The sequence below is a fragment of the Pecten maximus genome, chromosome 19 (genome assembly GCF_902652985.1).
Source record: "Pecten maximus chromosome 19, xPecMax1.1, whole genome shotgun sequence".
Lineage (NCBI taxonomy): Eukaryota > Metazoa > Mollusca > Bivalvia > Pectinida > Pectinidae > Pecten > Pecten maximus.
The window spans coordinates 30,705,418-30,733,091 of record NC_047033.1 but is presented as its reverse complement, the minus strand read 5'-3'; the positions used below and the strand labels follow the sequence as shown (position 1 = coordinate 30,733,091).

Below are 27,674 nucleotides of genomic sequence, written 5' to 3'. Positions count from 1 at the left end.
GTCAGCCTTTTCTGTATGCCCTGTCCTGGTTTATATAAGTAGATACCCATCTAATACTGGAAGTCTTCATTCTCAGCTGACGTTTTGGTTTATTTTGGTTATTTTGTTTAATGTCCTATTAACAGCCATGGTCATTTAAGGACATGCCAGGTTTTGGAGGTGGAGGAAAGCCGGAGTACCCGGAGAAAAAAACCACCGGCCTACGGTCAGTACCAGGCAAGTGCCCCACGTGGGTTTCAAACTCGCAACCCAGAGGTGGAGGGCTAGTGATAAAGTGTCGGGACAACTTAACCACTCGGCCACCGCGTCCCCTTATCTCAGCCGACGACGATATAAACTATCACGGCCTTTTCTGAGTTCTGTTTTATTAATAACAAACTCGAATTAACGCATTGAGCGGTGTGTTATTGTGTAATGAGTGGCGCGTGCTTCATTAGACCCCGAACGTCCCTATTTTCCGGATAAAAGATTAAAACTCCACGTTCACGTATTATTTTCCAGATGACTAGAAAACAGTTTTCACATTTGTTCTGGATATTTGCGTCAAAAAATAATTAAAAAAAAATGAAATCGGAATATCAAATACTTTTCTTTTATCTTACCTTTTCGGAATGTTAATGTTTATAAAAATTTTCCGTTTTCGGATTTTTCCATTTTATCAAAACCCTTCGGTCGAAGACGCGAGCTCGGATTACGAACATATAGATTATTGAAGGTGTTCACCTCGTGTAAACTATTGGGAAACCTCTCAGAATTCGTCCAAAGTATCATCGTACAACAGTTTGAAAGTTGACTAGACTTCATAACTAGCTTGTTTGGCAATGGATCTATCCCGTGTCACAAAGTTAAAATTGTTTCATAAGCACAATGTCATCAGCAGCTATTTTTAGAATTCAATAAAATTTAAAAGGCCCATACAAAGGTCTGCTACGTCTTAACAAATAAATGTTTAACACGTCCTTGACCCACCGGCTTAGTCATACATTGTGTGTATAGCTACTTCTGACTGGTGTACGAACACGTCACTCTCAAAGAGAATAAATTGTCTCTGAAATTCTTTTGTCAGTGATATAATTATTGGTGCATGTCATTGTCTTTTCGGAAACGTGGGTAGAAAAAAAAGATATTCTTATCTTTTGGATTAAAGACACATGTCTGTTTAGCGAAACCTGACCCCTCCGTTTTGACAAATTTTGATACTTATTTTCGATCTCTGTGTTGCTTCAGTAACGTGTAATTGGAAATAAGTGGCACAGCAAGGTATTCGTTCGTTTGTTGTGGACAGTTAAAGACATGTTGTGGCGAAGTATCTTTGTAGTAGCTGGTGACCACCTCAGTGAGCAACACACAAGACCCATACTATCCAGAGTCATTGGGGCAATGTGCATCTTCAAAGTAATAAAGAATTTAACTTGAACTTCAAAGGATACAGCCGCAACAAGATGGCTTATGATCCCAGCATTTTGTGATCCACGATTCGCTTAATTGACAATAAAATTAAGATACATTGATTAAAAAAATAATTTTGATTTTCGTAAATAAAACAATAATGACATGTGGTAAAATATGTAAAAATCCTAATTTCGGCGTGGAAAAGATCTGTAGTTAGGTCTTAAATTGCATTTCTTTGTTCAACGTGACACATGCATTATTAAGGTACAATGTACATATGAAAGGTCTAGCTAGCGTATCTTTAAATTCTCACCTCAAAACTTAACAAGAATTAAAACAAGCTGTTTTTAGAGACTCTCGCAATATTCCGTCTGCTCAATTTCAGTTTGAACTCAGTTTGACCGGAGAGCAGCGTGTCAGGTAACGCCCAGTACCAACTACTTATGAATCGATTAATTGATTGGTATATAATTATTTGTAGGCGCTCTCATTACGCGGATCAGCGGTTTTTAATGCTTGTCAAGTAGGGGACTGTTATGGTAGTATGAAGATAGCACGCCTTCTATATTTTTTTAGGATAACTGCCCTGGAAGAAACTCTCCGTCCAGGGTCATTCAGTATCGAGCATTGTCACGTTTGTCCCACCCCCTCTAAAGCGACAGTGTGACAACGCGAATGTGCCGAAATCAGCTACCGTAGAATTCAAAGGCATGCTACCCGCATCTTTTGATTTCTTTTTAAATACTTGTGTAAATGAAGTAATGAAAATCAATGTGTTAACGAAAGGAAAATACCATTTGTTGTTAACATTATTGCATTTACAAGCGTTCAATATGACAAGGTTTTGTTTTCAACAACCAATATCTCTCCACTGGTTTTATCGAGTTTGGGTAAAAGTTATTTCTAAAATCCCTATTTAGTAGAATTACCTCCCTCACATGTAACTCTTTTGCTTAGTCACCAGCAATGAATCGGAAACATTTTATTAAAGATTCAAGTACATCGATATTAAAAAGATACGGTATATACAGACGTTAACAATGCATGTCCTCTTACTTTAGATCTTTTGTAGACAGAATAAACACCACATGCCTCCTTAATGAAACATAAGATAAACAAAAGTGTGTATATTTCCTCGGCAAGGTTATCATTTATTATAGCGTACATCCTTGAACTGCTGAGCATAGAGATAACAGTAGTTCATTACAGACTTCACGTTCCAAACACTTCATACGTCTAAAAAGAGAGAGAAAGTTATGTAATGTTTTGATTGCCGATTCTTGATTCTTGTGAATGTATATTCTTATTAGAATTTGAAGGTTTTTTTGAAGCAACAATTATCCAAACCCTCATACATTTGAAAAAAAACCCAACAAAGAACGGTAAATGGAAACATTGTTTATAATGGCGCCTGAACATGTGTTCCCGCTCTCTGTTCCCGCCTCGCTGTGTTCCCGCCCTGTATTCCTACTGTCTTCCCGTCCTGTACTCTCGCTGTGTTCCCGCTGTGTTCCCGTCCTGTACTTTCGCTGTGTTCCCGTCCTGTACTCCCGCTGTGTTCCCGCTCTGTATCCCTACTTTATTCCCGCCCTGCCTTCCCATCCTGTTCTCCCCTGTGTTCCCCCTGTGTTCCCGTCCTGTACTCCCGATGTCTTCCCGTCCTGTATTCCCGCCCTGTATTCCTACTGGTTTCCCCTCTGTTCCCGCCCTGTACTCCCGCTGTGTTCCCGCCCTGTACTCCCGCTGTGTTCCCGCCCTGTATTCCCGCTGTGTTCCCGCCCTGTACTCCCGATGCCTTCCCGTCCTGTATTCCCGCTGTGTTCCCGCCCTGTACTCCCGATGTGTTCCTTCCCTGTACTCCTATTGTGTTCCCCCTCTGTTCCCGCCCTCTGTTCCCGCCCTGTCTTCCCGTCTTGTATTCCCGCCCAGTGGTTCCTCTGTGTTCCCGTGCTGGTTTCTTACTATCGCCTACAGAAACATTGACGTAGTGTTACTGTAAATACAGATCGCCACAGTAAATCACTAAATCTTCAGCATTTACCTTTACTTTAAGTGTCAAATACAGATCCCCAAAGAAGATCACTAAACCTTCAATATTTTCTTCTAATCTATTTCTTTTTACCTTGCGATAATGGTATGCATTGTATTGAGTTCACCTGTTGACACTCGGCAGCGAATGCCTTAAATTGTAAACTCTGCGTGACGTTGTCCTGATGATATGAAGTGAAAGAATTTATATTCAATGGGTATCTTTAAAATCCGATCTCGTATTGCTGTAAAGTGGTAATCCTGTCTCTTACACAGGTCAATATAGTCGGTCGCTTTATACAGGTGATCGCCTATTAGCTGGTCGGTCGGTAATCTGGTCTCTTACACAGGTTATAGAAGACAATATAATTGGTCGCTTTATACAGGTGATCGCCTATTAGCTGGTCGGTCGGTAATCTGGTCTCTTACACAGGTTATAGAAGACAATATAATTGGTCGCTTTATACAGGTGATCGGCTATTAGCTGGTCGGTCGGTAATCTGGTCTCTTACACAGGTTATAGAAGACAATATAATTGGTCGCTTTATACAGGTGATCGGCTATTAGCTGGTCGGTAGATAATCTGGTCTCTTACACAGGTTATAGAAGACAATATAGTTGATCGCTTTACACAGGTAATATTACTAAGTTAAAGAAGTCGGTCGTTTAATACGGGTGGTCGGTTGATAAAGCTGGTCAGTTGATAGGACCGATCCCGGGACATCTTGCTACTGGTGTCACGCTAAACCGATCCCAGCTAATGCGGATAGTATTTTACCAGGGTTAAATACTCCCCCGCCGTGGAAAAACTCGTTCTCGACTTTGAATGAATAACGCGATGCTTCCATAAGTAAAGTTAAGTCTAATTCCCGAACCCCTACGTGGGCGCCACCCACCAACTGACAAACATTTTAATATCCAACATTGTCAGTTTCAATTAAATTGTCCTTGTCACATAGTATGCAAATTTCAAATTTATTTGAACGAACGATGTTGTGATCATAACAAAATAATAAATTAAGAAAGAAACAAATAAAGGAACGAAAAATAAAGTAAACAAATGAATGAATAAAACGAACGAATGAAATCAAGCAAGCGAACATCACAACGACAACAAGTGTAAATGTGGTTTGAGCTAATGTCGATGATAAATGTTTGCGATAACATTGATTGATTGTGATAATGTTTGATTGTCTCCCCTTGGAAGTAGATTCCATGTGTTTACCAATACCGATACCAGGTAGCAATGTCCAGTTGTGTCCTCCGCGCCGTATCAGTGCTGAATCGCGTCCCCTTTTATTAGGTGTGAAGGTCCTGATATACCGCCACTTCAATGTTTACCCTAACACTCACGGTCAGTGAACCTTTGGCCAGAGAATGTCCGGCCGAAACTGACCACGTCCAAGACTCGTGAGTGCGTCCTATTATGTTATGTCCCGATAGCAACTCGACAAAAACTTTCAAAACCTGTATTAGGAGCTATAGCTCAATTGGCCGGACATTTAACCCCGTAACTGACCAAGGTCGTGTAACTGACCATAGCTGAGAACATTGACCGCTGTGTTATAAAACTGGCCGGATTTTCCTTGGTCGCTGTCCGCTGTGGCTTACACACCACTAGTGTCTGTCACGTGACTCGCTAACTTTCTATCACTTCATGTTCGATCACCCCCAACTTTCGTAAATAATATATGTGAACATTGATTACTCCAAAATCGTCATAAATTTATGTGAACATTAATTATTGCAAATTTCGTCATCGATATATGTGTAGGTTTGTGTGATATCATCTGGGCATGGTGTGGATGATTTCAAATTCAATCCATCACAGCATTTCTCGCAGAGGAAATCTTCTGTATGAGGAGGTAGGTTATGTATCATATACACCTAAGCTATATCTTTATAATAAGAATTGGTCTATAAATATCTAGGCAAATATCCCATTAGCATCACCAGAAATAATGTAATTAAATTCTTATAAACCAATCGTGTTCATCATAGATATTCTAAGGGAAAGTGTTTCATAAATCGACAAATCGATAGAAATTCGAGCACTGAATAAACATGAATGGAAACCTCGAGTGTCATTGACCAGGGTCCAAAGGTCACAGTTGAATGGTCTGCTTGACCACTGCTGAGCAGCGTTATCGACCCAATGTGCACAGCTGTTGGCCATTACAACGCGTGTAACAAGACAAAATTGGCCGGTTATGTTAGCAACACCGTACGTGCGGAGACAATTTCATATAACTAATCTATAATGGGATCGAGATTATCTCGTAGTGATCATGTTTTCTCCGCATTTTTCTATCCAATCGTTAACAATAAATCCGCATGTTATCCTCTTCTAAAAACCTGCCTTGCACCCGTTATAAATTCCATCTGTACCAAAGTCAGTTCGTGTTCGTGTGAAGCGTGGTATCATCATAACATGTTTTATTATAAGAAACCTGCCAAGAGAAATTTCTCTGGAAACACATGTGCGAAGAGAAACAAAACCACGTGCGTATTATAATTAGATTTATGGGGTGAACGTAGAGTGTTCGCCATTAAACGTGATACGGCACGAGGAAAGGTTTCTGTCTATTTTTACTTCCTTCCTCAGCATTGTGCCAAAAGGATTAAAACTTTCTTGACCAGACAGTGACCGTTGACTGACCGTACAACCTTGGCCCGACTATCTGCTAAGCGTACACACGAGAAGATACCTGTTTTATATCCGTCCTCGCCTCGTACATCAAACAGAGATTACAGATTCCAGACTGCATGCTTTCAAAGATTAAAAACCCCGTACTATGAACTGGTCCAATAGATATTACTCGTCGGTATTGTCTCCCAAGAGACAACGGTAATTGGCCATGAACTCCCGACACCTAGTGTCAAATGAGTCTCATGATAGCTTGGAGCTGGCAAAATACGAAACTATCGTAATCGGATCGTGTTTTGATAATGTGAATTCCCATGGAAACAGCACGCATGGGTTGTTTTAATTCCGTGTAAACCTGTTGCATCGTGTAAGGGGCGAGCTAGAGCAGATACGAATCGACTGTTGTTAATTAGTGCTCAGTATTTTTCTGAAGCGTAAAAATTACAAAGGGTTTAGTTACACCCCTCTCTCAGAGTTGATCAAATGTTCAGTATATACTATAAGTAATCATCATGCTATTTTCTATTGATATTGAGAAAATGCCCAACTTTAAACCGAAGTGTTCCGAATGGAGATCAATTAAGTTTCGAAGCACTTCGAAAGCATACGTTTTCTTATTTTTGTCTTGAATTCATTTCCAACTCGGTTTCATAATGTAGCAAAATTCATTATCTTGAATTTGATCGCCGCAAAAGACTGCAGGATGCAAAAAATATTTTAGTTTATCGAATGAACAGGATTGATATACGTGTACTTTGGACCGCAGTGAAATTGTGACGTCCCGTATCTCACTTCGACAATTATAATTTATACCGTTAATTATCGATAATAAATCAAATCACGCCGACCCATTAAATCGAGAAAAACTACTTTTACATGAAGCAATTTTCGTTCATCTGTCGGTATCAAGTTTCCATACTTTGTGGAACATCTCCGCTCATTCTTTTGGGTTTGTCGATAAATTACTTTCTAGTTGGAATATTTTGCCTCCATATTTCACCATTAGAACTCTGTGTTTTTTTGGGAATTGGCAATTTGACCATAAAATCGACGAAATGATTTAGCGAAAGAGCCCTGGATATTTAAACCTTGGTGATGGATTTTACATTGGTTCTCCGTACCTGGGGAAATTTGTTATAATCAATTAGCAGCGAGCGGTCCAGTTAAATTGAGCAAATGATTACTTCAGTTGGGAGGGATTTTGGAAAAATTGTTTGCAGGGAAATTCAATAACTATCAATTAACTAGAAAAAAATCGATCGACCGGAAGGTGCCATGCTCTGACGTCAGTCGGCTCGCCGCCATCTTTGATTTTAAAGAACGTGTCTTGCAATGATATCCATTTGAATGTTCAGTTCTAATTTCATCGTTGTGGCTAAGTATCGTGACGTCACAAAACATAGTAATTATAATAGAAAACATAATAATGATAATGATGATAAAAAACAAATATTTATCTTAACGTCATAATGGTAGATTAGATGTTGATACTTTAATTATTCTTCACGTGATGTGCACGTGACTGTTTACTGTCATTTTCTATGACTATTTTTTGGTCTTTGTGAAGCACTTTCCTCGTACCGTCGACAGAACGAGGATATGTTTTGTTAGAAACACAGAATGGAACAATTCCAAAATAATAAAAATAGAGATAAAAACGTGAGCATATCCGAGTATCCTGCTACAGGTTATCAACACAGGGTGGATGTGGATATATGGATGGATGGGTGGGGGAATTAGATGGGAGGGAATCGATTGACGAAGGATATAATTTACATCTTGCGCTGTTGTAAACACTAATATCACGCCTCACCGATTTCTATACGCCGCGCAGTAACATGTACCTATATATACATAAAGATAAGTTTTTACATCTGGGTTTCCATGCATCAGTGATTTTACAGGTAAATTTACCTGGAGGAATGAGCTGAGGCGATAATGTTATTACCGCCATGAAGATTTCGCTGATTCGGCACTTTCCTGTCCACACATGTTTATGTCCGTGTTTGGACCAGAATTTAGTTATACTACATGTACATGGACGTATCCAAGAAACCGCAGCTACATGTAAGTAAGGTCGATTTTTCAAGGTCAAAATGTCAAAACCTCGTCCTGCCGGAATGCACGTGACAATTAAATGTTACATGTATAACATGGACCATGTCTCCAGGAAACATTTATAACATGAAAACGGTTACAACTGCCTCTTTGGCTTTGTTTCTGTAATTATTTCATTTCTTAAAGATGTCAGCACACCTAGGTGTTATAGAAATCTATTGACGGTAAATATAGAAACTAATTACAGTGGCGTCAGAAAAACGTTTCAATACATCTTTACAGCTGGCAAACATGACGAGATTTAATAAAAATGAAAGAGACTTATTACTCACACAAGCGTCACACGTGACGTCAGACTGGAGGTTTAAATATTTGCCAGACGTCAACATTCAGACGTGGAGTTGTATCAATATTTTCTATTTCTTTCTACACTACCTAGCTGTATAGTATTAAAGTTTCGACAGTATCGACATGATGGACCGTTGTTTTGTTTTGATTGACTAGTGTTCATGGCAACTTGGCTATTACGTCTTCGCCAATTTATATGAGTAGTGGTGCATTATGGGTAAAGAGGAAGTAGTCAACATTGACCCAGTTGACGATCTGGAGCTACGCGAGGCCCGTGATAATGAGTTGCGTAAGGCTGACTTCTGACAGATGTTCGCGATGTGATACTTACTGAGGATACTGATATACCAAGGGTAGCATGTTCTACGCGACCCAAACACAGCTGCGGGATATACACATTAGCTCTGTACGTCAATGAAAAAGTCCTTGGCTGCGTCGGAATAAAATAATAACCCCATTTTGTATGGTTTGGCAAGCAAGGTATACTATCTCACCTTAACACAACATGGACTCGTCCTGATTAAATGATGGCGGCATTTTCATTATTCAAAATAGGGAAGATAGGTATAATGCCTGGTCTGGTAACTTTTATTAATGATATACGCGGCCTTGTTTATATACTGCTGTTACATCGAAACGGCGTTTGAAGAATACATAAAACTCAAATATGTAATAAATATTTTCATTTGTAGGACGTTCAACACTGCGTTTAAAGACGAGGTATTGCCAAGATTCGGCATTAAGAAGTAAAAGGTATACTTGAAAAAGAAAACTTTAAGAAAAATATAGATCCTCAATGTAGGCAGCAGATCTATGTTAGTCTGTTCAATACCACTAAACAGAAGGCATAAACTACTGAATTCTGTACGTGATTTTCACATTAGTCGCCTCATATGAGTATTCGGACCGACAGAGGGCGCTCACATTGCTACGAGATTAACAGATGAAAAAGTGATGAGAATGTTGTCCGACGGGGCCGCTAGTGAGCATATTGCTCGATAGGGGGCGCTAGTTGGCGATGAGCATATTGCTCGATAGGGGGTCGCTAGGTGGCGGTGAGCATATTGCTCGATAGAGGGCGCTAGTTTGACAATGATCAGAGATTGCCCGATAAGACGCTAGTTGGCAGTAAGCATGTTGACCATCATGGGGGCGCTAGTTGGTAGTGAACATAGTGTCCGATAGGGGGCGCTAGTTAGCTATGACTATAAGCATGTCGCATTAGAGGATTTTGATTATAAAACTGTCCGACATCAAAAACAAACTGTTATCGCAACACAACAAATCATAACTGCACTGGTAATGCACACGTAAAGAGGTTGGGCACGTGTTTTTGATTAAAACGGAATGTATTCACACAGGTTTCTCTCCTCGCCGAATCAACTGCACGTGCTGGGAGTGTGTCTATTCCTTTGATTCATATTTGCGTTCCCCGATTGACGTAAATTATCCATAAATGAAACGTATTATACATTATTTTGTTTAATAAACATATATTAGAAGTAGGGGAGGTAATTGAGACGTTTGTCGGCCAGCTCACATCAATAGAACAAACACGCATTTATCTTCCTGATGGGAGTGATTTTACACAAGATTTTGTTGTAATCAAGACTTCAAATAATAGCGAAACATGATTCAGATGAAGGAAAATGATTAAATCAGACTTATACAATTTATTTTGAATCTAGCCAAGAAGAACGAGATTTTTAATCTGGACTTTTTTATTGAGTTTTCTGATAGAATTATGCCATCTTTTGTTTGGAATTCGGAAAGTTTTGAAACAAAACGGTTCGTACACATATTCAAACTTTAATGACGTAATGGGTAAATTGAATGCTGACAACACATAACGATACATGTTTGAACGATATGGCCGAGTGGTTAAGGTGTTCCGACACTTTATCACTAACCCGCCACCTCTGGGTTACGAGTTCGAAATCCACGAGGGGCAGTTGCCTGGTGCTGACCGTAGGCCGTTGTTTTTTCTCTGGGTAGTCCAGCTTTCCTCCACCTCCAAAACCCAGCAAGTCCTTAAATGATCCTGGCTGTTAATAGGGCGTTAAACAAAATAAAAAAATAAACCTATTGAACAATCTATTTATAGCATAGCATGCTAATATAGAAGTTAACATATGCAAACCAAATAATAATTTGACGATTTGTTCCAATATTTAGAAGTCGTATTGATTGTTAGAATTTCTTGATAAAAATAATGTTTTCCTATCTTACGTTAATACAGGTATGCCGAGATTGAACATCTGGGTCCACCTTTCTGGTTGTGACGTGCATGACGTATCATCCGTCATTTTCCCAGCCCTGATATATCACTTGAGTCGTGAATACACCAAACTGATCGGCATGCCTGAACAGTCTGATACTCTCGCACATGCGAGATTTGTACGATGTTCGCCGAGATTTGATCCGTTTGTTAGGTTTATGATATCGATGACTGGCATCTTTTCTTGTCTGAAAATGGAAGTACATGTCGGTAAAGAAAAAAAGAATACTGGTTGAGTTTTAGGTAAATTATAGTCTCGTTCATGCGAGACTTGAGGTTTTCAGACGAAATTCAAAGTACATGTACTTGCTGATTTTCAAGTAAATGTATTAGTTTTGGTTTGCACGAGATATGTGTTTGATTGACAATATTTCAGATAGTTGTCGAGCTGTATTCAAATCATATTCTCGCTGGTCTGAGATGTGATTTTTTGGCAGACGAGATCTTAGACACATGCTGAGTGGTAAATGATTGAAAGCGACAGGTACATGTTTTGATTAGAGGAAATCAAAGAAAACCACCGACATGCAGATTCATCATATCAGACTGTCGGTATGATTTATGGCGATATCGAACTTGGTGAGTTCAAAGGTCATAACTGTACATGTTATACAATAGATACCGCCTGTCGTTTGACGTTCATTCAATCTTACTATGGACACTTTGAGAAAAACGGAATCTACCCTTTCCTTTCCGTCCTACTTCTTACTTTTATTTCTACAATGTACTGTACGTATTGGTGTATATATAAGTAAGTACTAGGTACGATATTGTATGTACCTGTGTGCCTATATAGGTAATCATCCCCTGGGGTCTCATTTACACTCGATCGCCTTCAAACTTGATATACTAATCCATTATTCCATGTAAGAACACAAGACCAACATCGAATCCATTGGTAACAATCACCGAGATAGCTCTTGTAACCATGGCAACATGCCCTCTAATCAGTGGCGTTCAGGAACATAATAACCTCCGGTTCGAGATTATTCCTCCTCTTCCGGTGACTTTTAACAATGTACAGATTTCGCTATGGTATCAAGTGTACCTGTTACCGGAAGTGGTGTTTCTTTTTCTGGATGTCGCTTGCGGCTTTTTGTTCTGTTAAAGAGGCCTTATAAGGTAACCATGTATTCTCGGGCATTTGTTTGGCAATTTTGATCCTGCTGTCTTTTTGTCTAGTTGCAATATAATTAATATTTTTTCTGTACACACAAGCAACATACATATCGCCCTGGTCAGATACAGGCTGCTTCAAAATCCCAGACTGGGTATCTGGGGGACTGGGGTCTAGAATAAGCTGATCGAATGAACTAGACCCATACCCAGCTATTGTGGACAATTCCGTTTTTATATTCAATCCAGCACATGGTAAGTGAATGCTAAATTGCGCGTGGATATGATCTTATTCCGGCGTGACCTTCAGGGGTCATCAGAACTGCAACGTAAGCCACTCTACATGCGCTATTGTTAATTATTTGTGCGATACAAACAAAAATTGCGATAGGACTGCGATAACTGGTGATATAACGAAACACCGAGCGGAATTCCAATTAAGTGAAAGTGTGAACTGAATATTAATGAAAGCCAGTGTCGTTAATCGATCGTGTTCCATCAAGCCTGAATAAGTCGACGCTATCAAAATAGCATTAACGTTCAACTAAATGCGCCATATCTGCGTCAAGGTCGGCACAATAGAAATGGAGGGCTTGTCATTATTTTTCAAACAAAGAGGCCTTTCTTCGACAACATTTACTGCAAAAGTAGTTCAATTATCGTCAATCAATCATACGAAATCTTTTATTTCTAACCCGTAGTCCCGTGAGTCTTATACACAGGGGACTTATTGTAGATGTCCATCTGTCCAGCTTTATCAGTATATGAAGTCGGTCAATAGATCGTCAGCTGACTTGACCAGTGGTCAGTTAGGTCGTCCACCTCCGGGGCTTTCAACGATACACACACATGAATATATATATATACTCGCTGACTCAGCTAAAATATCCCAGTACAACCCGGTCAAAGTGTGTATTAGTAGCTGTTACAGTTGTGACGTAAGTATGTTCTAAATACGTGATAAAATATCCCGTTAAGCATGTGATCCGAAGAAAAGTGGCAAGATAATCCCGTGTATGTTTGTTTATTTGTTTGTTGTTCACTGTAGATCCTTAATTTGGATATCCAGTTTATAATTAATAAAAACATGAAAGCTATCGAGGCGTACTGAGCTACATTACCACGCGGACACTGGTATGATCTATTTTTAGACACACAGTCCGTACATGCATATGCATTGTTTTTGAATCATTCGTCAATAACGCTCTGCGTTGAAAGCGCATGCCTCAAAAAGTGATAATACAATGTAGGTGTTTCAGCGCATGTCATAACATGGCACTTCACGTGGTGGGGTCAAGCGCCATCCACACCAAGATTACCACACCGTTCACAGGTAATCGCTAAAATCGAAAGGTCAAGGATATTAAGATAAATCACCTCGCACTTATCAAAATAAATTACTTTAGAACGTGACTGTGACTGAATACCAAGCTATTTTGCGAGTCATTGTAAAACGATTTGGTCGCTTTCCTCTTATCACAACAAACAATGAACGGTTGACGAGGTTCGCTACCCGCGGAGACATGGACCTTCTGTACATAAGCCCGTGCTTTACCTGAATAAGTCTGTCGTTATATGTGATTTGGAGTTTAAGGCCAGCTTGTAACTGGAATAGAAAACACATACCGACTACGTACGGGTTGACCAAGGAGATGGCACGGGGGTATATTATTTACTTATATTGGTAGGGATATATTATTTACTTATATTAGTGGGGGTATATTATGTACTTATATTAGAGGGTGTATATCAGCGGGGATAAATAATTTACATATATGGCGATATGTTATTGAATTACATGGAGGCATCATGTATGTTTTATAGTATGGAAGGCCGAATATGGAATATCTTATGATGCCATCTTGACGACCTCTTTTGGAAAGAGCTGTATATCAGAACTTGTGTATGATACGACTCCTAAAGAGTTTCATTATCGACAATTTGACTTGTATTAAATCTAATGATAAACTAGGTATTTGGTACTGACATGTGGATAGATAACGCCGATTTTAATGAACACGAATTGATTGTACACTAAAGGGAACTAACTCCATCTGTCACTGGTACACTAAAGGGGACTAACTCCATCTGTCACTGGTACACTAATGGGGACTAACTCCATCAGTCACTGGTACACTAATGGGGACTAACCCCATCAGTCACTGGTACACTAATGGGGACTAACTCCATCTGTCACTGGTACACTAAAGGGGACTAACTCCATCAGTCACTGGTACACTAAAGGGGACTAACTCCATCAGTCACTGGTACACTAAAGGGGACTAACTCCATCAGTCACTGGTACACTAAAGGGAACTAACTCCATCAGTCACTGGTACACTAAAGGGGACTAACTCCATCAGTCACTGGTACACTAAAGGGAACTAACTCCATCTGTCACTGGTACACTAAAGGGGACTAACTCCATCAGTCACTGGTACACTAAAGGGGACTAACTCCATCTGTCACTGGTACACTAAAGGGGACTAACTCCATCAGTCACTGGTAAATCATGAAGGCACCATACAGTCTTAATTCATTAAAAAAAATCATGCATTTTGAAATATTACTCAAAAACAAAAGCTGAAAACTATGAAATTGGAATGGTGTTGTCACTGATATATTTTAATGTCTGTGTTATCCGAACTTTATTTAAAAAAATTGAAATTGTAATGTATCGTATTGTTAAGATAACTGCTGTTTAAAATGGTTCTTTCTACTGTCATCCTGTCTGATTTGTAGATAATCTTAATCCCCCCCCCCCTTCCCCCCCCCCCCCCCCCCCCCCCCCCCCCCCCCCCCCCCCCCCCCCCCCCCCCCCACACACACACACACACACACACACACACACACACAAATTAAACTAAAAAGAGGACCAACAACTTGTATTTGATGTTAATCGTAGTCCCGTTTTCTAACTCGCTATCATATTGAATGTATTGATGACAATGACAAAGCGGTTGGGATTGTACTATGTAATCTACCACTACATCAAGTTCACTGCATTCAGATGATAATGTTGTTAAATGTCGTTACCACGTGTCAAACCACGTGACTGTAATGCTTAATTCAATAACCGAAACACCAGCCAACTCTGAGTTTCCGGAATCAGGTCTGTATCTAGATTTACCTTTACTAAACTTCTATATTCAACGACACGAAACCCAGTTATTTAAATGTAGGGCGCCATCTTCATAAAACTCGTTTTATCCACAATTTTATCACACTTCGCCTGCCTCCAATACTAATCAACGATCGTCCTCTCATCTTTATGACATTCGATCCGGATTTAATTTCCCGTTTTTTGGTTCTATGTATAATAAATTACCTCTCCGTCTCCTCCCATGAGCTTGATTATAGGCCTGTGCGTGGAAACTTGTATTTAAAAGCTCGAATTCCTTAAATTCCGAATGCAATGTGTTTCGCAATTTCTTCAACCCTCCATATACGCGGCACAATTAAACAACCGCTTGCTTTTCTCTGTTTCTTTCATTTTCAAGTGTAATTAGCATTATTAACGTATTTCAACTTTTAGTGATTACAGGAGATTTATCTTACACTGAACTGATCTGATTTCCTCTCTTGAGTGAAAAAACAACCTTCTAAGGTTTACAGATAAATGAATTAATAGGTATCTGTCGCCAACATTTTTGAGGTCTGGAATGGAGACTGCTAGAATGATTTCCGGAAACAGTACGGATCAAAAATTGTAAAGCAGATGTATGTTAATACTACTGTGGACAGACTATAGTCCGAAATAACTGATGATTTTTTCCTGTTAACATGTATCACGGACATTTGTATAGACAGAACACATTATATTATCGTCCCAAAAAAATCATCCCTTGTTTGTAACGTCGCTTTTGATTGGCTGGAAGATCTGCGTAGTAATTTGTCACAGGAAACAGTCCGTGAAAGAAAGCGAAAAATCTCATATCAAGGTAGATACACTTGTAAGCATTAAGTTGAATTATGTTTTAAGTGATGTATGATGTTCCGTTAAAGCCAAATTTCCAATATCGCTTCTTCGCTCCTTCGACCTAAACGCGAAGGAGCAAAAACACGATCGAAGGAGCGAAAACACGATGACGAAGGAGCGATATTGGAAATTTGGCCCTAACGGAATACCATAGTAATGTGACTATAAACGCACACATACACAAACGAGTGTTCTCTAAGTGAACCAGATAAAATCATCAAATCAATTCGTTAAAAAGTCAGCTAAAATTTATTAGAACGTTTTAAAAAGCACACAAACAAGTGTTTACAAATCCACAATCATCTGCATACACTTATCACGTCATTAACTCGAGATGATACGCGCATGCGCAAAATTATCACTACTTGATGAACCCCTGTTCGAGTTAATTATTATACAGCTGTTTCCAGCTCAATCACAGAAACAGCTGACATTAGTATATATAGATACAGCTATCCCCGAGTACAGAAAGGTCAGTACCATATAGGTGTGAAATAAACACGCATGCGGGTTATGACTTTATGACCGATCCTAGCGATATCAAACTCAGTAGAACGTGTGGTGTGTTCTCGGCATATATTGATTCACGTGTAGATACAGCATAATTATATTTTTTATGACCATTGGGTTTTACTTTATACACCATTAAAAAAGTATGGTCCTAAAATACCAATATGACGATGTCGTAAATGTAAGAAGTTTGTTTAATCATCTACCATCAGCAAATGTAAGGAAATGGTTTAGTCGGTCCAACATCATAAATGTAAGGAACTGGTTTAGTCGGTCCGACATCATAAATGTAAGGAACTGGTTTAGTCGGTCCGACATCATAAATGTATGGAACTGGTTTAGTCGGTCCGACATCACAAATGTATGGAACTGGTTTAGTCGGTCCGACATCATAAATGTATGGAACTGGTTTAGTCGGTCCGACATCATACATGTAAGGAACTGGTTTAATCGGTCCGACATCATAATTGTACGGAACTGGTTTAATCGCCCCGGCGTCAAAAATGTAAGGAATTGGTTAAAGTGCTCCGACAACATACAAAAATGTAAATGTAAAGAGTTGAGTTTAATCGGTAGACCGGGCGGACGTACGTTGTACATGGATGTAAGGATCTGGTTTAGTCGGTCCGACATCATAAATGTAAGGAACTGGTTTAGTCGGTCCGACATCACAAATGTAAGGAACTGGTTTAGTCGGTCCGACATCATAAATGTATTGAACTGGTTTAGTCGGTCCGACATCATAAATGTATGGAACTGGTTTAGTCGGTCCGACATCATAAATGTAAGGAACTGGTTTAGTCGGTCCGACATCATACATATTATAAGGAACTGGTTTAATCGGTCCGACATCATAATTGTACGGAACTGGTTTAATCGCCCCGGCGTCAAAAATGTAAGGAACTGGTTAAAGTGCTCCGACAACATACAAAAATGTAAATGTAAAGAGTTGAGTTTAATCGGTAGACCGGGCGGACGTACGCTGTACAAGGATGTAAGAATCTGGTTTAATCGGTCGAACATTATAAATGTAAGGAACTACTTTATCGCTCTGACATCATAAATGCGAGGAGTGGGTTCAATCGGGCGGACGACGGAAATGTAAGGAGGTGTTTTGGCAGGAATTATAATTAAAGTTGCGGGTTTGTAATAAACTGATTTGAGGATTACAAGTGTATAAACCACCCCAGCACTATAATTTACGTAAACCTCATTTTCATCACAATGTAATAAAAGTAATAAGCTGCTGAGAAATGTATTGTGAAAGGATTTAACTGCGGAATAAGTTGACGTAATAACATCTCTGGGTACACGTCACCTCACGTACGTGTAAAGGACGTGCAGACAATAATCAAGTTATTTAAAGGTATACCAATGTCTCAGTACAGTGGAACGTGTGGGAGTTTGTACCGGCTAAACCAGACACCTTGGTAAATACAGTTCGATTTTAATTTTTTTTAGATTAAATATATATACATGTAACACGAGTATGATATTGTGTTCATGTCAGATCCGGCAGCCCGTCCGTCCGTCCGTCCATATCTGTATCTGTCCGGACGGTCTATGTCAATGTACAGTAATCTGTCTATTTAACCGCGTTTGACGAATTAGTTTTAAACTTCCACGCTCTTTCATTCTCCATTTAATTCGTATACACACATAATGATCTTACTTTACTGACTTGATTTTTTTAATTTATATAGTCTCGGGAAGTTGTTTACAAATAAAAATATGTATGATGAATTATAGGACTCATTTGTAACATGATGCGACATATCCTTTGAAATTTTAACAAATTAGATTTTTACACAAATCATTATACCTCAAAACTGCTCTGCACTAGGATGCCTTAAGCTAAAATTATGTATAATTTGCATATGTTGAACTGAGTACGTTGTAAGCTCTGCGTTCAAAAGGATTAAGACCGTAGTTTAGAGAGTTTCATTTCATAGCCCCACTTAAAACAACATCAATTTGACGTTACGCAGATCGCTTGCGCAACATGCAAAGATAATTATACACGAAAATGGCAAAATTCCAAGGGAAACGTTCATAAAGCCAATTTTATAAAGAGCGCGCGGATATATTTTTAACTGCAATGTTTAACAGCTTTCCGGTAAGAAAGGGCTGACGAAAACTGCACTTTTCTATGAACTTGCAGATTATGTCTTTCTTGGATATTATTTGTCGGGCAAGCCAAAGTACAAAATGTACTTTAAGCATATAGAGGAAATTTATTCAATTTTGGCTCTAATGCATTTTAAATGTCAGAGAAGAATTACATAGAACTGTGATAACCACAAACGATGCAACATCATTTTTCGATGACGTCATTTTATAAATAAAATCATTAGCAATAATATTCTGTAATTATCAGCTCTTACCTGGAAGCCAAGTTTTGCTTAAAACTGATTTGAGGTTAAACCTGTGTAAACAGAACTTTGTAAAGACCGACGAGGTTGTGAAATGTGAAACCTGTGTAAACAGAACTCAGTAAAGACCGACGACGTTGTGAAATGTGAAATATCTGTAAATAGAAAATGCAAAGACCGACAAAATCGTCTGTTACGAAGACCGTCAGTCTACACAGGTTCAAATTTACACTTGTTATTGTGGGCCCTTAAATATTGTGTTCAAACTGATACTCATGGTACAACAAGTTTTTCATTAGCTTGGAATGAGCATAGATCATTTAAGAGGGTTGCTATCGGCATCGGAATAGTTTATTGGAATAGTTTATTGGAATAGTTTACTTGAATTATTTATTCATTTGATAATCTATAGTCATAATGATTTTTTTTTAATTATATCTTCATTTATATTCATTTAACTCTCTCTCTCTCTCTCTGTCTCTGTCTCTCTCTCTCTCTCTCTCTCTCTCTCTCTCTCTCTCTCTCTCTCTCTCTCTCTCTCTCTCTCTCTGTGTCTCTCTCTCTGTCTCTCTGTCTCTCTGTCTCTCTGTCTCTCTCTCTCTCTCTCTCAAATATGTAAATAAAATATATGTCATCTTGTAAAAATAAATGTATTATATGTATGTAAAATTATATAGGGAAAGGGCTTAATATAAGTTTGATAACTTGTGCCCAATTCCCATGTATATATTAAGATACAATAAAATATGTTTAAATCAAATAAAAGAATAAATCAAAGAGTGTTGAATTAAGAAATTCACAAAGGTCGCTTTACACAGGTTATGTTGTTGTGTCGGGTTCAGTTTAAACTATGACTGATATATTCGTCTGTTTTATTTATCTTTGTTTACTTTTTCTGTCTTTTCAGTAACATCAAATTTCAAATGAAAGTGCGACAGAAGAGACAAACCATGCAAAACATGACACGCCCCTTAAAACAATGGCTATGTGATCACCGAGGGAACCCGTACCCTTCAAAACCGGAAAAGGAAATCCTAGCACGAGATTCTCGTATGTCTCTCGTACAAGTCTCGAACTGGTTTGCAAATGCGAGACGGCGATTGAAGAGTACAGTAAAAGGCGATGACGTCACATGGTCTAAACGGGTCAAGCTCTACAACAGCCGTGTCACGGGAAATGCTGAACTATTGAGTGTTAGTTCAGACGACAGTCTGTTTGATTCAGACGAAGGTGAGTATTTTCGATATGTTGATCTACGCTTTACTTCGGATTACAATTTCTGGGAAAAAAGATCAAGATTGAAAGAAAAAGAAAACATAATGTAACCAAAGATTCCCCACGAAGTACCCACTCTTCCTTTCTTATTTGAGAATCCTAAATCCTAAAAATCCTAAATCCTAATCCTAAATCCTTCTTGGTTCTTTATCCTTGTTGTAATGGCCGAAGTAATGACGAGGAAATGAAGGGTAACGTCCCGTGTTAACAAGAGGTGACGTGCTGCTCTCCTCCGGACAAGAGTCAAAATACATAGACACAGTCACGTCTTTTAAACTTACATAGATATGACGTCATATCCGCAATTTAATCGTAGCCGTCACGGTGTTGAAATATAACAACAATTTATGTATGTAGGTTTACGTGCGTGAGGTCTTGATATATAGATTGATCACGTGACTTTTTTTATGTCTGCCATTAGAGTGTCCATTAATAGCACAGCAAGGAAGTTTGGTGCTTAATCAGTTAATGAGCACATTTGTTTTTTTAAATGAGTTGAATTAAGAACCACTTTATCGTGTGTTCCAAAATATAAATACGGTTATCCGAATCTTTGAAGCAACTCTTGAATGAAATAAAGCGTGTGATATACTTAGATAAAAACATATCGTTGTATGCAAGAATTATATTGGAAATAATTTGACAAAGTAAACGTAGTATAATCATAAGTTGTTTGTAATACAATACGGTAGACTCCATTAAATCACTTTACCTGAATATTGTTTACCCGGGTTTATTGGAGTGTGTATTCGATCAAACCCGTCTGTAGGCCATAAAACTAGTGTTGTGAAACCCGCCACAGTGATAGATTGTTCAAGCTCTTCAATTAACTGCGGCGTTGAAAACGTTCTCTATTATCGCCGCGGAAGCTTATTTTTCATGGGCTGTCGTGCGTGAGGCGTCGCGGAGTGATATGATAGTGTTAAGAATAATAACATATTGATTGTGTGTTAGTGTGTTTAATATATGGTCTGTTACGACTCCGTGTCAGGGTAAAAATCATTTACCACGCTAAAAAATACCAGCAGAATCCTGTTGTTTTGACAGTAGTGGCTTCGTGATGAATGCCTAGAGGGCTTCCGAACGGTCTCTCCCGGAATCTCATGACATTCTCGCGAACTCATTTGTTTAGTTTCGGAGATTAAGAACGGACAATTTCGAAAACACTAAAGAATCAGGACGGCGAGGCCTCCATTGCTAAACGCGAATGGTTTCCAAAGGCAAAAACGTAATTCCTTCTAGAACAAAGAACTGCCATTTTAGTACGTGGTCCTAAGAATCTACTGATATATTTATATTTTTTTAAACAAATGAAATTTTTGCTGGATCTGTACTTACGATTCCACTTGTGTGTGTATCCTAAATCAAGATCTTTTTGGCGGAAATGACTTTGTGATGTGAAATGCATTTTCATTTCAATGTTTTACTGTGAAAGAACAAATCTGAAAAATATCAATAATTCTAAATCAAAATTTCAGAAGTTATAAACCGTGTAATATCTTTCACTTTTGGAGGGTGGTTAGAGTGAAAAGTATGTAACATTTGGTGGTTGTTTCTATGGTCACGTGACTTCTGCATGATGATGAAAATGTCTTAGCGCGAGATATAGATGTATAGATCTAAGGGCTAAGACATTTAAACCCGATTTTCGACACGATATGGTACATGTAGTATACATCACAGAAAACCTATCTTAATTAAAATAGCAACCCCACTGGGTCCTTCAATTAAACATGTGAATATTTATTCTGTTAAATCTGTGAAAATCGGCGAAAATGGAATCATGTTATACATGTGTAAACTTTTAAAATGAAAGAAGAATTGTGTGCATTTATGTTTAACATAGGAAAATGCCTGTGGTCGAACCTGTATATTAAAACTGAATCCGCTCACGTTTAGCATACTAATACAAAGTTTCCTGTCTTTGTTATCGGAGAGGAATTGCAATATATACCCGGGTATAAGTTATCACGCCATATTTCAACATTAAACCCCACTACAGCACGATTGGATCTGAACGCTCTGGCTTCTGTACCCAAGCCCCCTGGTTAGAGGTTTAAAGGCCAGTCTTGACATTTTGAATATAAATAGCCATGAAGAAGTAATTTAGCTTTGTAGCCCTTCCACAGCGATAATTCAAATACAACCTTATCGCAAAAAGGAATTTTAAAAATCTTAATAAAAAAGATTGATATTCAGGTAAAATTGTTGTGATTTATTCTGAGTTAATTCATTATTGAGCAAGAAAAAAAAAGGGGTTGAGATTAAGGTAAAAATGCAGAGATTTATCCTAAAATTAAATTTGTGATTGAGTAAAGAGTAATGCTAGTTTAAATCGGCTAGCCTATCAATTAAAATCCGGATAGTGGGGCCTGAGTTCGAGAGTATTTAAATCAGATGCTAGACTGCTGATCAGAGTTGTGCAAACTCTTGATGAGATTAAGTAAAGTACAAAAGTGCCTGGGTCAAGGTTATACAAACGCTTTGTTAGTTTCGTTCAACTATGCACGAGGCAGTTCAAAGCTTAATTGTAAAGATTTCAAGACGATAAATGACTCCATACAAACACAATTTTGGTTCCTCGTACTTTTAACAGAATAATGTAATTCTGTATCATTCGTACATAATAACAAGTTATAAAGAAACAGTAATAATAAAAGTTGAATTATTGATTAATAAGAAATATTGAATTACCGTTCCTATACAGTCGATAGAAATCTAATTAAAAAACGTGTGCGTAATGAATAGATTTTCAGCTGATTGCACTTATCTGAAGAATTTTTATATGTATATAGCATGCTTAGTTATCGTAATTAAAACGTATCCTTCATGTTTCTGCACTGTAACCCTGTTCTGTGTGTGATTGATATCTATAAATTACCATGACACACAATCTATGTCGTGGTACAAGACAGGTACATCGAACACTGCTTCAAATGAAATCAATATTCCATTGATAGTAATTTTCTTTTGTACTTTTTTCAATAAAATATGCAAAAACATATAAGTTCAAGTTAGATTTAAACCAAGACAAAAAAAAGGAAATAAAAAAAAAACCTCATTTATCGAAATCTTTGAAAAATTAGCTTTTTCAGCGAACAAAATATCACTGTGTTTATTGTCAGCGGCATAAAGGTTAGCGAGTCGGCTTGCGGGCCGGGGTAATCATTCCTATCCGAGCTGACATTGTGCTCTTATACAAAAACTTACCCATCTTTATAAACGTAAAAGCTTTGGATCTCAAATTATAATTGAAAAACAAGCTCAATATTGCGGAAATGGGGCGACTGAAAGGAATTCAGGTTCAGTATTGACTACAGTAGTGATTACTATGGACAGTCAACGTTTCAATAAAGCATCATCGGCCTGTATACTATACATTGGTCACCTGTACACAAAGGCCACCTGTATAAAAAGGTCACCTGTATAAAAAGGTCACCTGTATAAAAGGTCACCTGTATACAAAGGCCTACTGTAAACAAAAGCTAACTGTATGCAAAGACCATATGTACACAAAGGCCACCTGTATATAAGGGCCACTTGTATACAAAGGTCACCTGTATACAGGGGCCACCTGTACAAAAGGGCCATCTGTACACAAAGACCCCATGTATACACGGGACACATATAAACAAAGGTGGCCTGTATACAAGGGTCACGTGTAAACAAAGGTCACCTGTATACAAGGATCACGTGTAAACAAAGGTCACCTGTATACAAGGGCCACTTGAAAACAAAAGTCGCCTGTATACAAGGGCCAGCTGTCCACCTTTACACAGAAGCCGTATTTTATTAATGCTACGTCATTGTGAGCTCTATATATCGACCTTTGTAAAAAGACCACATTCATTTAAACAAGAAATAATCTGGTCTAGCACGAGTTCCACACACGACCTACTGCACGGACTGTTTTAGAACTGGAAAGTCGCAATCAAATAAATATGATAAAATAAATATGATGAGGTTCTTATGCACGGGCCTAAAAAAATAGGAGGATTAAAAACTATCAATGATAGACATGTCAAAATGTGTCACTCTGAAGTTGAACAGGAAGCAGCGTCTTGTCCCTCTGTCAGATAGACGACAGCGTGTCAACCTCAGCCACAGTCGACAAGATAAAACACGATTCGGATCCGGAATGTGAATATGATAATTCATGATTCGGATCCGGAACGAGAATGTCCGGCCGATATAACAGTCAACACAATAATACACGACCTGGACCGGAACCTGAATATCGGACAGATACTGGATAGTCGACATAATACTAGTAATGCATGACTTGGATCCGGAATGAAAGTATCCGGCCGATACCGAACAGTCGACATAATAATACACGGCTCGGATCCGGAACGTGAATATCCGGCCGATACTGAACAGTCGACATAATAATACACGGCTCGGATCCGGAACGTGAATATCCGGCAGTATTAATGCGGAAGCATGGTATGACCTGTTTTATAAGTTACCACTCCAAGAGAGAAATCTTCCCTGATGGTATTGGTTGATTTGGGTTTGTTTTTATAGGACATGCAATATAACCTACTAACACGAAAACAATGTAGATACCAAGTACATGTGAGATATACCATAACGATATCGACAAGCCGAACTAAGGCGTCTACACGTCAAAGTGGGATTCAGTATGGGTGATTTCTGTTTTGAATGGTGTTCACGGTTTGAAAACTTTGCCAATTCAGTCAAAACGTGTTGACTTTAAGTGTTTGCGTTCGACAGATTTTGTCATTATACCTGTGAGTTTTTGTTTATGAACTAGGTTTATTTTCATTGTATCAGAGGGGTTTTTTTATGAAATAGACAAGTTTGGAATTTAATTTATAATTGGAGCCTAACGCCGAGACCAGGATTGGCCTCATAATGGGATCGTATCCTAAAACGTCATCAATTGATGTTATTTCACAATTGGAACGTGTCATCAAACTTAAAGAAAAATAAACAACAATAAAAAATTAAAAAATGGCGGGAACAAGAGCAAAAAGCAAAACAAAACAAAACAAAAACAACAAACAGACATCGCTGCTGTATGATATTATAAAACATTCGACAAATAACCATCGTTGGTCATTTTCATCACTTTGAAATTCACGCGTTATGTTTCCTCTGATGGTTGTGGGCTCCTTTAACGCTGTACGTCGCTTCTAAACCCACTAAGTAGGTATTCCATCGATTAGGGATCAACGTATTCGTAATAATGTCGAAATCTATATTTCCCAGGATGAGTCACCAATTGTTTTAGAAGTAAGATGTATATCTTCGCGGAAGGATATACCAACCATATTGATCTGTGATACGGTTTTCTTCCCCAGTTCGGAGATAGCCTAGGAACTAAGTTATATATAGAATTGAAATCAGGATATACACTGTATGTATGGATGGTGGGAAGGTTGCCAACCACTTGATAGAACATCATGTCATATCCTTCAGTAGCTTTCTTATGGATTAATAGAGTTTACTCTGGGGTCGTGATCCGGGACTTTTTTCTGACTTTAATGACTACTGTCGATATGTTCTAACTAACATATAGTCAGTGTCGGATTAACAGATGGGTTGGGAGGGAGGAGATTTTAATAGATTTTTCTAACCTAAATTCCTTCAACCCTCCCTAACTTGAAGGTATTCTTATTTGTAACTGGAAGGAATTAGGCCAAGCTAATGAGGGTTGGAAATAAAGGGTATTGGGATCGCTGAGAGGGGGGGGGGGGGGGGGGGGGGGGGGGGGGGGGGGGGGGGGGGGGGGGGGGGGGGGGGGGGGGGGGGTCCTGGGAGAGGAGGGAAGGGAAGGGGTAGAAGATTTTAATAGATTTTTCTAACCTAAATTCCTTCAACCCTCCCTAACTTGAAGGTATTCTTATTTGTAACTGGAAGGAATTAGGCCAAGCTAATGAGGGTTGGAAATAAAGGGTATTGGGATCGCTGAGGGATTGACTGTAGAATAATGAGGGTGAGGAATGAGGGATGTAGGGATGGCTGAGGGATTGACTGTAGGATGGTGAGGGCGGGGACTGAGGGATGTAGGGGTCGCTGAGGGATTGAGGGACCGATGACGAGGGTGGGGATTGAGGGTGTTGTGAAAACTGGGTGATTGACTGTAGAATAATGAGGGTGAGGAATGAGGGATGTAGGGATGGCTGAGGGATTGACTGTAGGATGGTGAGGGTGGGGACTGAGGGATGTAGGGGTCGCTGAGGGATTGACTGTAGGATGGTGAGGGCGGGGAATGAGGGATGTAGGGATGGCTGAGGGATTGACTGTAGAATAATGAGGGTGAGGAATGAGGGATGTAGGGGTCGCTGAGGGATTGACTGTAGGATGGTGAGGGTGGGGGGGATGAGGGATGTAGGGATGGCTGAGGGATTGACTGTAGGATGGTGAGGGTGAGGAATGAGGGATGTAGGGGTCGCTGAGGGATTGACTGTAGGATGGTGAGGGTGGGGGGGGATGAGGGATGTAGGGATGGCTGAGGGATTGACTGTAGGATGGTGAGGGTGAGGAATGAGGGATGTAGGGATGGCTGAGGGATTGACTGTAGGATGGTGAGGGGGGGGGGGATGAGGGATGTAGGGATGGCTGAGGGATTGACTGTAGGATGGTGAGGGCGGGGAATGAGGGATGTAGGGATGGCTGAGGGATTGACTGTAGGATGGTGAGGGTGGGGAATGAGGGATGTAGGGATGGCTGAGGGATTGACTGTAGGATGGTGAGGGTGAGGACTGAGGGATGTAGGGATGGCTGAGGGATTGACTGTAGGATGGTGAGGGTGAGGAATGAGGGATGTAGGGATGGCTGAGGGATTGACTGTAGGATAGTGAGGGTGGGGAATGAGGGATGTAGGGGTCGCTGAGGGATTGACTGTAGGATGGTGAGGGTGGGGAATGAGGGATGTAGGGATGGCTGAGGGATTGACTGTAGGATGGTGAGGGTGGGGAATGAGGGATGTAGGGATGGCTGAGGGATTGACTGTAGGATGGTGAGGGTGGGGAATGAGGGATGTAGGGATGGCTGAGGGATTGACTGTAGGATGGTGAGGGTGGGGAATGAGGGATGTAGGGATGGCTGAGGGATTGACTGTAGGATGGTGAGGGTGGGAATGAGGGATGTAGGGGTCGCTGAGGGATTGACTGTAGGATGGTGAGGGCGGGGAATGAGGGATGTAGGGATGGCTGAGGGATTGACTGTAGGATGGTGAGGGTGGGGAATGAGGGATGTAGGGATGGCTGAGGGATTGACTGTAGGATGGTGAGGGTGGGGAATGAGGGATGTAGGGATGGCTGAGGGATTGACTGTAGGATGGTGAGGGCGGGGAATGAGGGATGTAGGGATGGCTGAGGGATTGACTGTAGGATGGTGAGGGTGGGGAATGAGGGATGTAGGGATGGCTGAGGGATTGACTGTAGGATGGTGAGGGTGAGGAATGAGGGATGTAGGGGTCGCTGAGGGGTTGACTGTAGGATGGTGAGGGTGAGGAATGAGGGATGTAGGGATGGCTGAGGGATTGACTGTAGGATGGTGAGGGTGAGGAATGAGGGATGTAGGGATGGCTGAGGGATTGACTGTAGGATGGTGAGGGTGGGGAATGAGGGATGTAGGGATGGCGGAGGGATTGACTGTAGGATAGTTGAGGGTGAGGAATGAGGGATGTAGGGGTCGGCT

General features: G+C 39.7%; 1 protein-coding gene across 1 annotated transcript in view; it reads left to right on the top strand.

Annotated features, from left to right (window-relative positions):
- The window catches only part of LOC117317327 (homeobox protein Mohawk-like), a 69,444-nt gene that overhangs the window by 27,271 nt on the left and 14,499 nt on the right, over nucleotides 1–27,674 (top strand). Inside the window, exon 2 of the mRNA XM_033872124.1 lies at nucleotides 19,636–19,958. Coding sequence (XP_033728015.1) covers nucleotides 19,636–19,958 — 323 coding nt within the window. The remainder of the gene's footprint in view (nucleotides 1–19,635; nucleotides 19,959–27,674) is intronic.